Genomic DNA, 15,451 nt, shown 5'->3' with positions numbered 1-15,451 from the left:
TAACACAATCAAAACTTTTTCAATTTTCAACATATTTAAATTTAATTCGTATGTAACCATTTTGTATTATTTCAGAATTTTGGTTTTAATTAGACGAAAATCTTACGTACATGATATTACTACAACAAAAATGATAGCTTCGAGGTTTTTAAAAAAATTTCATCTGATAAGAAATGAAGCCTTCTTTCAAATTTATTTCGGATTAAATTATGTAAAAATCGCTTGACTATAAAATATAGCTTCCATAAAAACGGAAGTGAGCTTTGTTCGATTTTAAATTAAAATTTTTACGAATTTCCGCCAGATTTAGATATCTAATTTTTGATATCCCCTTTCCCAATGATAAATCAAAAGATTTTAATTTATATTACAAAATTAGATTGTTTTTTGTTCGTTTAAGTTTAACATCTAGATTGAGTCTTAATCTCTGAGTTTACATTTCGTTTAAAGGTTTAGTATCAAGGAAGCGTTTTTGCAAATCTCGGAATCTCTTAATTGTCATTAAAAATAATGTTGCACATTTCGTTGTTTTTCTGATTAAGGGCAAAAGTGCAGCCCGGAGTTTTGTGCGAGAGCTTGGAGCTCACATGTTTGGCATAAGGTCGATCCACAGACTGTAGGAAAACGGATCGAATGCTGGTTTGTCTGTGAGGAGATATAAGTATTATTGATTAAGATGTAAGAGATATATATTCAAAAAAAAAAAAAAAACTCACTCTAGAAGCTGCTCGGGTCGCTGCAACTGCATGCAGAGCTTAATGCCACTATAAAAGTCCAAATCTGCCTGCAGACTTAATTTTGGTTCATGGATAAGGCTAAAGTCCTGGACCAACTTGGCATAGGTGAAGCCAACGGCCACATGACCCAACAAAGCGCTGCCCGTGCTGAGAAATAACAAGAAATATATAAATAAAATATAAATAATGTTAAATTGAAGACTCCGGAACTCACTTTTGCTGAATCTCCGTCTGGGCATTCCGATTCCACAAGCTGAAACCCACTTTGCCATTGAGATCCACACTCCTGGCTCCCAGGACTCGCCAGTGAAGCGTGGCTCCCGATGCCAGAATGATGTATCGCTCGTGATCCTGCGCCAAAGTGGTGGCCTGATAGGCAGGAGTCGTATCGGAAGCGGTTCCTCCCCACACATGACCCATGAGCTCCGTTTGGCCATTAAAGAAGATCAAAGGCCGCAGCTGAGAGCCCTGCACACTGATTTCCATGCCAGCAGTAATGGTTTCCTCGCCGCCCAGCTCATCATCCGCTGGGATTGCATCATTGCCATCGTCAGCATCGCCATCGCCCACCAGTGAACCCAAGCCGGCGGTATAAATGCCCAATTTAAAGGTGCTAGCCTGTGAACGTCCCGCATGGAGCAGGAACTCCACAGAACCACGCTTAAGAATACCCTGGTAAACCTCCTGGGTACTCAACAGAGATTCGTTAAAGGCGGGCGCTAGGGAAAGCTGACGGGTGAGCACGGTGGTGAGACCTAGGAAATGTTTATCAGGAAAATTACATTTTAGAAAAGCAAACATTCTTCATAACTTACCCTTCTGTCCCAGCACATTGTAGTTGTTCACACGACTCCTCTTGGCCAGTTCCGTTTCGAATAACGCCCTAAACCTGAGACACTTCTCGGCTAGCATTCTTAACTTCTGCAGGACATAGGTTTTGATCTCAAACTGACGATCATTGGAGGCCAAATAATCGAGGAGATGGCCCAGCTGCTCCTTACTGGGCCTCAGCGATAGGATAACATCCAAGGCCAAGGTACGAGCAGAGCTATCGAATCGCCGTTTTCGCTGATAGAAAATTCCCTCAAACTGCTGACGATGCGAGGAATTCAAGTTGCCAACGGGGAAGGATTTGAGTGCCTGCAAGGCAGCCACCGATATGCTGGGTTCATCACGACTCTGGGCCTGTTCCAGCAGGGATTCAATGGTGGTGGGATCCTGGAGATTTTGCAGAGCCCTAATATACAATGTGGGCTCCTTGGAGGTGACGCCTTGCAGGAGATATTCCCTCACTTGCTGCAGCAATAGATCATTCGTATCGAAGCCACTTTGGCGTGTCAATGTGGCTATAGTCTGTACAATGCTATCCCTCAGTTTAGCTTGCTTCTTATTAACAGCTTCCAGTTGGAGTAATCCATATAAATGTTCAATGATTTTCCTCTCTGGGTGCGTGGCCACAGCTAGGGATTGTAGATACTTTTCCAACAGCTCCAATTGTTCGTTGGATGTATCCCCCTCCTTGTACAGGAACCCGAAGGTAGCGTTGTGGGCATCAAAGGTCTGAACAGCTCCCAAAAGATCCACCAATTGGGGTAGGAGCTTGGTGTGCTCTTTAAGCAAAGCAGCGAAACGTTCCTGACTGGTAATCCGAGCCAATGGTATGAGTTTGACAAAAGCCAAGGCTAGCGATGATTTTCCAACGTCCTCAGACTGCAGTTCATCCAGAGAAGCCTTCAGTTGATCCTCAAGCTGCAGAAAATTAAGAAAAGTTGTAAATCTTGTCAAGAAAAGACGAATCTTGCTTACAGTTTGCTCCTTCAACTCGCTTATAATGCCATCTACATCAGATTCTAGCTCAAATACACGATACCATTCCAGCAGACTCTCGATGGCCGACTCTAAACTGTCCTGTTCCAGCTGCTTGACATCGCTAGATCCCAGGCCGCTCTGTTGTAGGATGAGAACACTCTTGACCACGCTTCCCACATCCGGCTTAGCGGCCAAGCTAAGACGATGGGTTTCCACAGATTCCGCTTTAAGAAGTGATCCCTCTGAGGAGAGTTGATAGGAGACTTGCTCCTGAGACTGCTGACTGACACCGAAAGCTTCTTCTGGATGATAGGTGACCCTGAGATCCCACAAAGCACAATCTCTCTTGGTCTTTTCCACTCTCGTTGAGGATTTTACATTGTAGGAAACACGACACAGTCCAGAGACATCCAGCTCCTCTTCTTGGGAAGCATCCAAATTTAACTGAAGAAGGGAAGCGATACCACGCTCCAAATTAAGCAGAGATTGATCCTTTGATGTATGAGCAATGACTTTATGAGGCTGCCCTTCAACCAGACTAATGTAGAAGGGTCTGTCGGGGATTTTGCTGATGGAACGATCCTTCCCTGCGGCAGCCACGCGACTCTCGCTGATGAAAATCTCCAGTAATTGATCATTGTCCCGACTCCAAACAGAATTGATCTCAAGATCCGTCTCGAATTTGTAAGTAGTTTTAGATGAACTCGATCTCTGTCCCAGTTCCTCCAGACTAACTTCACTTTGCAGCTTAAAGAACTGTTGACTTTTTGGGGGAACCAATAGAGCACTTCCATCCGCTGATAAAAAGATTGGGACAAGAAGAAAGAATGGGACACGTCGTTAGTAAATCGAATTGCTATAACTTTCACCCGGAAAGAAGCAGAAGACGCAGCACGTTGCTCATTTCATTCCACAATTTTTAGCCTGGCCTGGGATCGAGGTTATCTACCGAGTGGCCCTGCACAGTGGGTGGCGTTATCGCCGGATTTGAAAGAAAATCATCAAATATTAAATGTTCAAGCAGCTGTGGTGCAGATAAGATGCACGCAGCATGGGATGATTTAGGTAAATAGTTCTAAGTATTTGGGATATTTTCTATTTGTTATTACTGATAAAATAAATTTGTGACTTGGGAATATTTAGGAAATTAGAAAATAAATCTATCTATATTGATATTGTGTATATATTGTGTATTTAAAATTTAATCATTTTTTGCTATTATTTAATTTAAATATTTAAATTTTAGAATTACGTTTATTTAAAGTTATTAAATTGTTTTTTACAAGACCCTGAAAAATATAAGAAATTAACCTTGACCTTCAAATGATTAGCACATTGTTTTAACTATCTACCCCACTGTTCGAAATCAGCTGGTCCAATGGGAAAGTGTGTCAGTTAAGTTCTTCTGATTTGTTTTGTGTCGTGTCTATGTGTATGTGTGGGAGCGGCAATGCCAATGTTGTTGTTTATCGTGTACGTGTGTGTATAAACACAGCAACAAATAGTTCATTCAACTTCAGTTACTTTACTTACTTTCTACGTGCCTTGAATGTGCCAAATGCCGCATTTATTCAATTAAACATTAGATATTACTATTACTAAAACTCACCCAAAAATCCCAATAAGACGGCGAGAAGAAGCAGAGAGTGCATTTCTTTGTTGTTTCTATGTTTGTTAGCCATTGTTGTTGTTGTTGCTACTGCTTTTGTTCGATATGATTAATCTCAACTTAGACGAGGAACTTAAATTAATTCATTGATAAGACTGTTGTTAAGCCGGCTTCAGATTGATATTTCAGGCGGAGGAGTAAAACAGAAATGCCGCGAAATGAGAAACGAAACTGTGGGCACAATAGAGAGAAAGCGAGGGAAGAGTACAAAAAGGTACTAACGCGTGCTGGAGAACAAAAATACTAGATATTAAATAAATTAAAATTGGGTTAAAAACATATGAAACTTAAGTTTAAAAAGTAATTGACGCTATCTTTAGACTACTATATCATATAGGTGCTATTGAAAAGCTTGGGAAGTTCATACAACAAAAATTTTGAACGCCGTTTTCAGCAAATTTTCATCTATGTTGACATGGACGCATTTTGCATTTTTTTGAGAAATTTGGTTATAGTTTTATAATATATAGATATATAGAGGTCCGATTTTGGTAAAATTTAATCAGAAATGATAAAAATTGACTATATCTCAAATTTTATGAAAATATGTTGAAAACTGGAAAAGTTATACATTTTTTTATACAAATTTTCCGATCATTTCTATGGCAGCTATATGATATAGTCATTCGATCCGGTTCGGAACTTCATATATAATAGTGAGTGCTAATAAAAGACTAACTGCAAATTTTCATTCAGATAGCTTCTAAATCTTTGAAAGAATTGAACATTTTTCCAAAAATATCTAAGTTAAAATTAACCCATAACTACGCCAAAAATTCATTAATTTTAATTTCGAAACCTTTCCTATGTTAATTTTTATTAGGTTAATAAATCTGCATACTCAATTTATAATTTAAAGAAATTAAAATTTTTGCCAATTTTAGAGGTTCCAATTTGAACGACGTAACCCTTTATAAAATTTTGGAAAAAATTTAATTTTAGTCAGACATAGCTAGATCGACTCGGCTGTTGATGCTGATCAGGATATATATATGATTTATAGGGTCGGAAATGATTCCTTCACAGTGTTACAAGCTTCAGACTAAAATTCTAATACCCTGCAAGGGTATTAAAATAATATCTTACAAAGTTCCCACTTTTGTAATAATTTGGTTAATTAAACCAAAAATAAATGGTCTTGAAGTACTTGTACTTGTTTATAAATCTAATAAATTTAATAAGCATTTAAGAATTACATTTGTTTTGGGCGTAATATTCGATTTACATGGTGCAAATAAAGTGGTCTGCATCAATGCTGGAGTAAATGTGTCCCTCGGAAATCATGAAATCCAGAATGTTTCTAAAAGGAATAAAGAATTAGTTTATATTATATAAAATCGGATAATTTCGTTTAAATATGCGACTTACGTTAACTCGGAATCACTGATGTGCGAAAACTTGGCCTTGAGCTCCTTGCGACCGATTCCTTCCTCGGACACGTTGCTCTTGATGGCCTGGAAGACGGCCTGTTGCTTGGGATCCAGCCCACTGACAATGGCATTGCTTTGCGATGCGGTGAAGTCGGCCATGGAGCCAGAGCCCGAGGAAGCTGCTCCAGCAGCGCCACCCTTGCTCTGGTAATCCTCCGCCTTGTAACGGGCATTCAGAGTCTCCAGCAGGTGAGTGGTTACCTCGTTGGGATCCAGCACGGGGAGCAATTTGAACACCATTAGCGTTTTCTGGCCCGCCTGTGACCTTGTGGTGCCGTACACCTTCACATAGTTATTGACCATCACCTCGGGTGCATTGATGGCGTCGCCTTCCTCCAGCCAGTAGTGGGCATCGATCCGGCCGCTGTGATCCTCCAGGGTGTATGTAATCTTTGTCGACGAAGTCTCCACATTACGCACAATGGCGACCACAAAGGCCATGGCGTAGTGCATGCCGAACATTTCGATATTGCCCTCGGGGGCATCTACAATCTGCTTAATCAATAGCGGCACAATACCCTAATCATGATAAACATTGTTAGTTGTGGGTTTATTTAGCTTATTTGTTTATTTACGCACCTCTCCTTTTTGGTTGCTGGCGGCCCCAGCCGGCGCCGTTTGTGTGGCATTGAAATCTCCAACTAAAAATAAATATTAATTGTGGGTTTCATGATTCGGCAATATATATACTAATTACTTACATGAATCATTCATTTTGCAAGCTGTTTGTTATTTAGGAATGGAATAAAAAGTTAATTTCACAAGATGCTGCGAATAAACAACAAAACGCGCCAAATATTTATTGCTGGTATGACCGTATTCTGAATGGAGATAAGTACCAAGCTACTTTTATGTTTTTTGGTATTTTAATATATACCATATTTTTAACAATTGAACATTTTATAAAAATTATTAAATTAAAAGTTAATATTAATATATTAATTAGATATTTAAGATTAAGATATTAGTAGTTTCCATAGTTCAGCTTGTTAAACCTTGGGTTTTTATGTTTGCATTATTTCCCATTGGAATATTTGTTTTTGTAAACAAAACTACATTTGTTCCATTCTTGTATTTGTATTTTTCGGTCTTAAAAATTATTTCTTAAATTAAATTTTGGCTTCTAGCCTCTTTTGAAATATTTTACTCCTGAGTTTTATCGTATTGTTTAAATATTAGGACAGTTTCCAGCTTTTTCTTGTATTCAAAATATAGTTCTTTAATTTATCCCTTCCATTGATCACTCTTTGCTTTTCTTGGCTTTAGTTTCCTTAAAGGCCGATGGACAGATATCCTTGTTTAAGCATTCGCCACAGTTGGGTTTCAGGGGAGTGCAAATGGTTTGACCAAATCCCACAAATAGATGATTCACCTCCGCCCAGAGGCTGTGGGGCAGCCAGTTCTCCAACCCGATCCTGGTTTGTTCCGGCTCCTTGGTTGGTTCTGGGACCCAACCCAAACGGTTCGTGAGGCGGTGAACATGGACATCCACTCCGATGCCCGTGACTTTATTCCAAGCGACCGCCATGCAGATGTGAGCCATTTTCGGTCCAACTCCTGGAAGAGCTATGAGCTCCTTGGGATTGTCTGGTATGTCGGAATCGTATTTATCTATGAGAATCTCTACGGTTTGTTTGAGGTACTTGGCTTTGTTCTTGTAAAAGGATACAGGATGCAAGAGACTTTCCAGTTCCGTCACTGGCATTTCCTTTATACTGAAAGTGGTGAGAGTTCGTTCCTTGAGGCGATTCATGGCTTCGAAAGTGGTTTGATCCTTGGTTTGACTGGACAGCATTAGGGCCACCAAGTTCTGGAAGCGTTGGGTCTGCAAAACAAAAAAACTTTATGGATGAGTCTGAATTTGATTATATTTCAAGGATAGACAGTATACCTTTGCGTCTGCCTTGGGATCCGCACAGCGATGGCAACCCATGGTGTCCACAGGTGCTGGCAAACGATTTCGCATAATGCGAATATTTTCCAGGTGGATAAGCCACAGGGGATGAGGACCCTCCACTCCAAGGAACATATGTGGCTGCTCTTGGTGATCAACTTCTTTTTTGATATTTTCTAAAATCTCTTGCCTAGGCTCCTCTTTGAATTCTGTTTGTAATTCCTTTTTGATCCGATCAATCCTTATGGGGGAGTTCAAAGCATCCGGCACCACCTTGCACTTAACTACCATGGCGGAACCTATTAATATTTTGGACTGCAACTGATCCTGTTCCTCATTTTTAATCCTTTTGGGCAGAACTCGTGTTGGGATTAAGGGTTCCGATTTAATATTAATATTCTTTACGGTTTCCCGCTGTTTACGGGTTTGTAGGGGTGAGAAGTAAATCGAATTACTGGAACCCGAAGTCCCCACTAGATCTTCAATATCCTTAAAAGTTATAAAAGTGTTAACTAGAAGCAATTGTGTGAATATTTTACAACTTACCCGCACATTATCAGCTCGATTCTGCCTACCAATTATTTCTGTGGGCTTTATGACATCGCCCCGTTTAGCCAATTTGTTGGCCAAGCTTAATTTCTTAACATTTCTGGCCATATTTACTTATTTTCTGTGACTTTAACAATTTGCATGCGCATTTAGAAATTTGTTTACAAACAGTGTGGACAATCGATAACGCAATAACGATGACCATATGTTTACGGCTATCGATATGTGGTATCCTTAATCGGCGGACATGTTTGTATTTTTCAAGCGCGAAAATCAAATGTGGCCAGTATTTGTTCATTCATATATGGAAATTTAATAAAATGAATGTACTTGTTAAAACCTTTTTATTATTCTTTAAAACTTAATAATATTTGTTGATATACATTTGCATATTTAAATTGGTTTCATTAATATGGTCTTTCATATAGAAATTAAAATAAAGTAGTTCAATGTTTCTGGCATAACGTTTCAAAGTCTTTTTTTGATTACTCCGATTTGTTGCGCGACTTAGTCTCGTTTACCTGTAAAATAATAAATATATAAAGATTATTATATAAAAAATTAAATAACTTTAATAGACCCACCTGTTGAGCTATCTTCAAGAGATGCTCAAAACTGGCTCGTCCCGTCTCCATTACCATTCCATAAAAGATCTGTCGCTTGGACTGCGTGAGGAGTTCATAGGGAGTGCCAAACTCCACCAGATTTCCCGCATCTAGAACCATTACCTTATCCGAATCTATAATCGTATTTAACCTATGGGCAATGGTCAGAACAGTGCAATCCCTGAACTTCCTTCGAATGGTGGACTGTATCAAGGCATCCGTTTGGGGATCCACATTTGCCGTGGCTTCATCCATCACTAGTATGCGGTTCTCTCTAAGAATGGCACGGGCCAGGCAGACCAACTGCCTCTGACCAACACTATAGTTAGCCCCACCTTCGGAAATCATGCTCTGAAGACCTGTGGGCAGCTCGGAGACTTCCTCTTTGAGGTGAACCTGAAGGAAGTTAATTTTAGTTAAATTTTAAATATAATAATTATGCAATGCTTACCTCCTCAAGGGCCTCCCACAACTTGTCATCGGAATACTGTTCAAAGGGATCGAGATTATAGCGCATAGTACCAGAAAACAGTACTGGTTCCTGGGGTATAATGGAAATCTTGCTTCGCAGATCATGCAGACTGATTGCAGCTATATCTTTATTATCTATCACCATGGATCCATCATTATAGGAGAGTCTAAATAGGGCATTTATAAGAGAGGATTTGCCTGCTCCCGTTCTACCCACAATTCCCACTTTCTCACAAGGTTGGATCACAAACTTAAGGGATCTCAGCACATTATCCGTTTTGGGATCTGGATTATATCTCAAGCTGAGTTCATCCGCTTTAATTTCTCCCTTTTGAGGCCACTCTTTCGGTGGTTTTTTATCCGCTGGAGATTCAAATTCTCCCTCTGACTCAAGATCCTTATATTCCAGGACTCTTTCCACAGATGTCATGGAGTTTTCCAATTCCGCCGATTGACGCATTCCCCACTGTACAGTGCCAGTCATGGACATGGCCTGAGTGATGGCCAATCCAATTTGTCCAGGATTATCCAGCGGTGGGTTAAAATAACTTGTCAGAGTCACTGATATCACATAGGCCACGCAGAATAGATCCAAATAGTAACCGAAAGCTCGACTTGTGGAGAGAAAGGTGTAATATCCAGAGCTATGCAGATCCTGGTAATTATCATATTCCTTGGTAAGCAGCTCCTGAGCACCCAAGGCTCTGATTGTGGGTAATCCATTCAAAGTGGCGCTGAAGTGAGAGTACATCGGGGATCTGGCCACCGCCTCCAATCTCTTCACATCCCTCGAGGTGCTCAGATAGAATTTCCGCAGGAAATGAAATGCCACAAACATTGTCGTTGTGTTGATCAAATACCAAGGATTTGTGATGCAAAGTACACATATAACGCCACTGATTGTTAAGAATATTTGAATGCAATCTAGCATTACAGCGGGCAGGACTTCATCCACTTGTCCCAGGTCCATGGCAAAACGATTTAGTATCCTTCCCGAAGGATTCGAATGAAAGAAATAGAGGGCCGTTCGGGAAATGCCATGGAACATTGAATTATGCAACTGAGTTGAGGAATGCATGGCCATGCTGAAGAATAAAAGGGTTCGCAGAAGAGCAAAGATCACCAGGGCTATATTGATGCCACTGAAGATATAAATGTCCAACGATGAAGATGAGTTATTGTTCTTTACCCTGAAACAATAATATACTTAAAATTTAATTAGAAATAAACTAGAAAAATGTCGTACCTACCAGTAGGACAAGAAGTAATCTCCACCAGAGGCCAAAAGTTGAGTGCCCAGGCAAAAGAATGCCACCAAGATCACTAGAGAACCAACCAGACCCTGCCGAGAAATATTTTCCATACATGCTTAGGCCAATTTTCCCCGTGGAACGAGCCTCCTGCACTGGTTTTCTCTCATCCTCGATAATAGAATCCTTGCCAGAATCCATAGAGTCCACACTAACTCGGCTCTGCCGGCTGCTTTGTCGTGAGTAATTGGATTTATCTCCTTTACTTTCATCCTGTTCCTGTACAAAATCTTCGTTTTCCTCATGGGTTTGGTGAGCCAGCAATTGGGCAAAGTTCTGACCACTTTTGAGCATCTCCTCATAGGTCCCAACAGCTGTGACTTTTCCCTTATCCATAATCACTATGAGATCGGCATGTTCCAAGAATTGTAGTTGGTGGGTGACCAAGATCACTAGTTTATCTCGAAGGAAACCTCGCATACATTCCTCGAATAGATGACGACCGACATGGGTATCCACGGCACTCAGGGGATCATCGAGTAAATATATATCCGCCTGGCGATATACGGCTCTAGCCAGACTGATTCTAGCTCTTTGACCTCCAGAGAGAGAGGCACCTCGTTCGCCCACCAAAGTGCGATCTCCTTGAAGCAGTTCAAAGTCTCGTTCCAGGGCACATTTTCGTATAACATTATGATAGCGATGCTTATCCATGGGCAAGCCAAAGAGAATGTTATCACGAACGGAGGCATTGAAGAGCCAGGGTTCCTGGGAGGCATAGGATAGTATTCCTCTCACATTCAGCTTTCCAGATTCTGCAGGAAGTTCTCCCAGAATGGCCTGTATAAGGCTGGATTTACCAGAGCCCACGGGTCCTATGACTGCCACCAATTGCGGAGGCTTCAGACGGAGATTTACATTATCCAATATGGGTTCCGTGTGCTCTCGATTCCAACGTGCTTGAAAGGATTCCAATTCCACTAGAGGTTCAATATCTTTATTGAGAAGTTTGGTTTTCTTGGCACCCTCAAGAGAAGGAATACCAGCTTCATCTCGCATCATAAATGCCTTAATTCTCCTCAAGGTAACAAGCATCTCTGCGAATTGTGACATGCCACTGGGAAAGAATTTGCTCACCGTACGCCGCAGGATATTGTAGAAAGCTGTCACCGAGAAGGCTCTTTCCGCTGTCAATTCTCCACCCATTAGGACGAATCCCAGGAGGCTCACAAATATCGCAATTCTTCCCAGAGTAATTTCAAAGGAGAGAAGCGTTCCCCTGATATAGTTCACCTTGCGAATGGAGCTCATTTCACTACGGCGAAGCTGTCCAATCAGCCTTCCGAATGGCTTCTCCCAGGTGTACATTTTTATCACCTGTATGCCAGATATAATCTCATTCATCATTCTTACACGTTGATCAGTTCTCAGTGCCGTTTGCAATCTTAGTTTGGAAGTGAGTCGACTTAGATAGGTTTGAACTGGCAGATAGAGTAGTAAAATTCCAATGCCATAAAGCGATGCTACTCCAATGTGTTGGTAGAGGAAATATGCGGATATGAGCAGTTCCAGAGGTCCCAGCCACAGGAAGTGGAAGTGAATTAAGGCACGATCAAAGCGTCCTAAATCGTTGGACAAAAGATTAACCACCTGACCCGTGGTTGTATCTCCCAGAGCAGTGCGACTCAACCGGAGAGCTTTTCTATAAATCGCTGTACTTACAGCCACTCTCATTTTCATGGCCAGGTGCTATGAGTTACAATACATTAGTTAGGTTTTTTTTTAAATACAATATTAATAATTAAACTCACCATCATTCCCATCATAAAAGGATGGAGTAAAACAACTCCTGCTAAAGTAGTCAAGATCAAGGTTATCCCATAGATTTGAGCCTTGACTCCATCGCCATTGCCATTAGCTGTGAACTCGGCTATTAAAGCACCCAACAGAAGGGGAAAGGTACCTCTATTAAAAAATAAATGTATTCATTTACATATATTATTCTAAGGCATGCAAAAATCATGCAAATATTATATATATTAAATTTTTTAACTCACCTCGTTCCCAATTCCAGTATAGCAATAACCAAGCCTGATATCAATAATTGCCAACCAAATACTCTAAGGATAACCTTTATAATGCTTGGTTCCTTTTTGGGATTATTATGACAGGACTTGACTTCAGCCTGCCAGGTTTCGAAAAACTTATCACCCAAACTATCAGCTTTGTGTCCTTTCAGAGCCTGATAGAGATCCGTGGGCTCCAGGGTTTTCTTTCTGCCCTTAAAGAGAATGGGCAGGGCAAAGCTGTGAAGAAAATTATAGAGAATTTAAATAAATATAAACATTTTGATAAAAGCTGAGCATCAACGTTCTGTACTGTAATTGTTTCTCCAAACATGATAAAGATAAGTGACAGACGTGATCTTTCAGCTTCACCTATCTACTGATAACAGTTTCATTTTTTTTGGATAACTACCATGTAATGTTTTCAAATAAGAAGAAAACATTCATTTATTAGAAAAATGTTTAATTTATTCGAAACTTACCAAAACATCAGGGAGGAAAATATTCCCGCCGATTCGCGAGGATTTTGTGGCAATTTATTAGCCTGCATGATTTAATTATTATTTAATTTGTATCATTAATTATTACAATGAGTATAGAAGCGTTTTCCTGCATAAATGGCACTTTTATGAAATTATTTAGCCTTAATGAATTTCACTTAATCACTTAATTAAATAGAAAAAAACTTATATTTGATAACGGATAAAAGCATCCGTTGGGTTCCGCTTTTCAACTTGATCTGATCCAATTTTAAGTGCCTCACCTTAAGTGATAAAAGTCGCGGAACTTTTCTCACCCGAATGACGTAGCTTATCTTAAAGATAATCTTATTAGTTTATGTTGCCAGCAAAGGGAAACCTGTTATTTCGAGATTAATTATAATACTATTATCTGTCAGGGTCAACGGTTAAGTAAAGCAAACGTTTTATATGAAAATAATATTATTATAATATATATAATATAACATTAATTGTTATTATAATATATTATTTTTTAAATGTTCCTTATTTCACAAGAGTTTGTAATTACTTTTATTATGGATAGATAAGAAATAAATAAAGATAATACTACGGAAAATCTAAAATTAGATTAATGTCAATATTTTCTTTTTGAAACGACAAGCGGTTATGCGGAATTATGAAAGATTTTATAAAATAGATGAAAGAAAAGGTAATTATTTCATGAATTCTAAGTTCGATTTAGGTTATTGTAAATTTAACTTATTTTATTTAAAAAACCCTATAAATGTATAATAATGTAGCAAAAGTTGCACCAAAGTAAGGTTCAGAAAGTATCGTAAGAGTAGGTAATTAACCTTCGTGAATTATATATAATTAATTTAATTTTGAGTATACATTTTTGGACATCCTCAAAACAATATACTGTATCACTTTAAATTAAAATTAAGTGAACCATGGCAATAAGGGAATTAATTGGAAAAGGAATGAAAAGCTGGCTCAGCTCATTTGAGACCTAGGCCTAATACCTCCTAGCAATTATATGTACATGATATAATTATCATGATTAAGACTTACCGCAGTGGAGGAGACACGTCTTTGCTTATCTTCCTTCAGTGTAGAGCTGACCTCAATTAGGCTTTTCACGGTATCATCGATGTGATCATCCTCCTGGTTATCCAGATGTATTGCATTGGCCACGTCATGTTTTTGGGATCGAAGGGTAATCACAATCACTTTCACTAGAGATGTTAACAGGTGGGGGGCCACGGACAGACTAAGGCCAGCGCGCCGCTTGTGCCCTCTATTTATAGTCCCCGAGTCAAGAGAACAGAGAAAGTGAGAGCGAGAGAGTAAAAGCTATCTCTAGAGAATAACAGAGGGGGAGATACACGCACTGAAAAATATTGAGTTTAAGAGAGAGAGGGAGAGAGTGCGCGAGAGAGAGGGAGTATCAGAGGCCAGTTTGCATAAAATCGACAGACGGACATATAAACATGGCTCGATCGACACGGCTATTGATGCGGATCAAGAATATATATATATATTATACTGATATATACATTTTTAAATAAAATTTAAATACCCTGCAAGGGTTAAAAATAGATCACAGCTATCTTTGCTCTTCTCCTTCTTCTTTATTTAACATTTTAACTACTTCTTATATTTTTGTAAAATATATTTTAATATATTTTTAATTAAAATAATGGAATAATATAATGTATACAAAACCCTTCAAATTAACTATTCCTATAATTATTTATTTAATATGAATTCCTTATACATTTAATTCCGAATCTCAAACAGACATTAATCCTATTCCTTGGTTCAATTTAATTGCCTTCGAGGGAAATCCTATTTTATTTCCAAATATTTATGTTAATAAATATTTAACAAATGTACACTTAGCTAACGGGGCAATTAAGCATTTTAAGGCCAGGACATTCAAAGTGCTAATTGATTTCCATATATCTGAGTGTTCGTGTTTATATGGGGGTGGGGGCCTGGCCTGGATACCCGCAAAAATTAATTTCCCAGAACCGAAAACGGATTTCATTACGTCCTGTGTGCGTCCCTCATAATCTGCTCATATTAAACTAATTGCCGTAAATTTGAACAACAAACTGCCATAAATGTTGGGCATACTTTTAGTTGCTAAGATGCAAACCTTCCTCTCCCCCTTGAGGCAAAAACCATTTTACCGTCAAAAACTTGTCTTAACTTTAATTAAGTGGCATTATGTTCAATTAGGCAAAAGTTTCCAATATGCAAATTAACACAATTTGAGTGTAAAGTGCCTTGCCTTGCTTTGGCATGCTTTACGATGACTACGACGAAGACGACGTTGGTGGCTTTTTGGGGGGCGTGGCACTCAACTTCTGTGGCAGATAAATTGGTCTACGCACAAATCAAAGTGCTTGGAATCGGTGGGCGTGGCAGTTTGTTAACACATTTTGCACATTTATCTATACAGGATCTATCTTGGCCTCCAGGCAATAAATAATTTATTATGC

The 15,451-nt window shown here is 39.3% G+C and overlaps 4 protein-coding genes across 4 annotated transcripts; all 4 read right to left on the bottom strand.

The window, feature by feature from the left end:
- Positions 1 to 355: 355 nt before the first annotated feature.
- On the bottom strand, positions 356 to 4,437 carry Mtp (microsomal triacylglycerol transfer protein). The gene is made up of 6 exons (XM_020956651.2): positions 4,156 to 4,437; positions 2,544 to 3,343; positions 1,553 to 2,486; positions 952 to 1,492; positions 717 to 884; positions 356 to 645 (listed from the first exon to the last, which is right to left on the bottom strand). Exons 1-6 carry the CDS (start codon positions 4,226 to 4,228, stop codon positions 492 to 494), a joined length of 2,670 nt encoding a protein of 889 aa, XP_020812310.2. The 5' UTR covers positions 4,229 to 4,437; the 3' UTR covers positions 356 to 491.
- A 928-nt stretch (positions 4,438 to 5,365) lies between these two features.
- Positions 5,366 to 6,488, bottom strand: RPA2 (Replication protein A2). Its single transcript, XM_020956666.2, has 4 exons — positions 6,347 to 6,488; positions 6,225 to 6,286; positions 5,584 to 6,164; positions 5,366 to 5,515 (listed from the first exon to the last, which is right to left on the bottom strand). The coding sequence occupies exons 1-4, from the start codon at positions 6,357 to 6,359 to the stop codon at positions 5,437 to 5,439; spliced, it is 735 nt and encodes a 244-aa protein (XP_020812325.2). The 5' UTR covers positions 6,360 to 6,488; the 3' UTR covers positions 5,366 to 5,436.
- Positions 6,489 to 6,702: 214 nt separating this feature from the next.
- Positions 6,703 to 8,291, bottom strand: Nthl1 (Nth-like DNA glycosylase 1). Its single transcript, XM_020956658.2, has 3 exons — positions 8,086 to 8,291; positions 7,537 to 8,028; positions 6,703 to 7,470 (listed from the first exon to the last, which is right to left on the bottom strand). The coding sequence occupies exons 1-3, from the start codon at positions 8,194 to 8,196 to the stop codon at positions 6,886 to 6,888; spliced, it is 1,188 nt and encodes a 395-aa protein (XP_020812317.2). The 5' UTR covers positions 8,197 to 8,291; the 3' UTR covers positions 6,703 to 6,885.
- Positions 8,292 to 8,415: 124 nt separating this feature from the next.
- LOC110187270 (putative multidrug resistance-associated protein lethal(2)03659) lies at positions 8,416 to 13,188 on the bottom strand. Its single transcript, XM_020956657.2, is given in 8 exon segments — positions 8,416 to 8,609; positions 8,673 to 9,089; positions 9,145 to 10,354; positions 10,415 to 10,491; positions 10,493 to 12,163; positions 12,226 to 12,379; positions 12,472 to 12,720; positions 12,963 to 13,188. Coding segments are annotated over 8 exon segments (3,882 nt in total). The 5' UTR covers positions 13,031 to 13,188; the 3' UTR covers positions 8,416 to 8,573.
- Between the last annotated feature and the right edge of the window lie 2,263 nt (positions 13,189 to 15,451).

This window comes from Drosophila serrata, unplaced genomic scaffold, assembly GCF_035046125.1.
Source record: "Drosophila serrata isolate PLE 108 unplaced genomic scaffold, ASM3504612v1 contig_275, whole genome shotgun sequence".
Classification (NCBI taxonomy): Eukaryota; Metazoa; Arthropoda; class Insecta; order Diptera; family Drosophilidae; genus Drosophila; species Drosophila serrata.
Note: the sequence above shows the minus strand (reverse complement) of the source record. Positions and strands in the feature narration are given on the sequence as shown.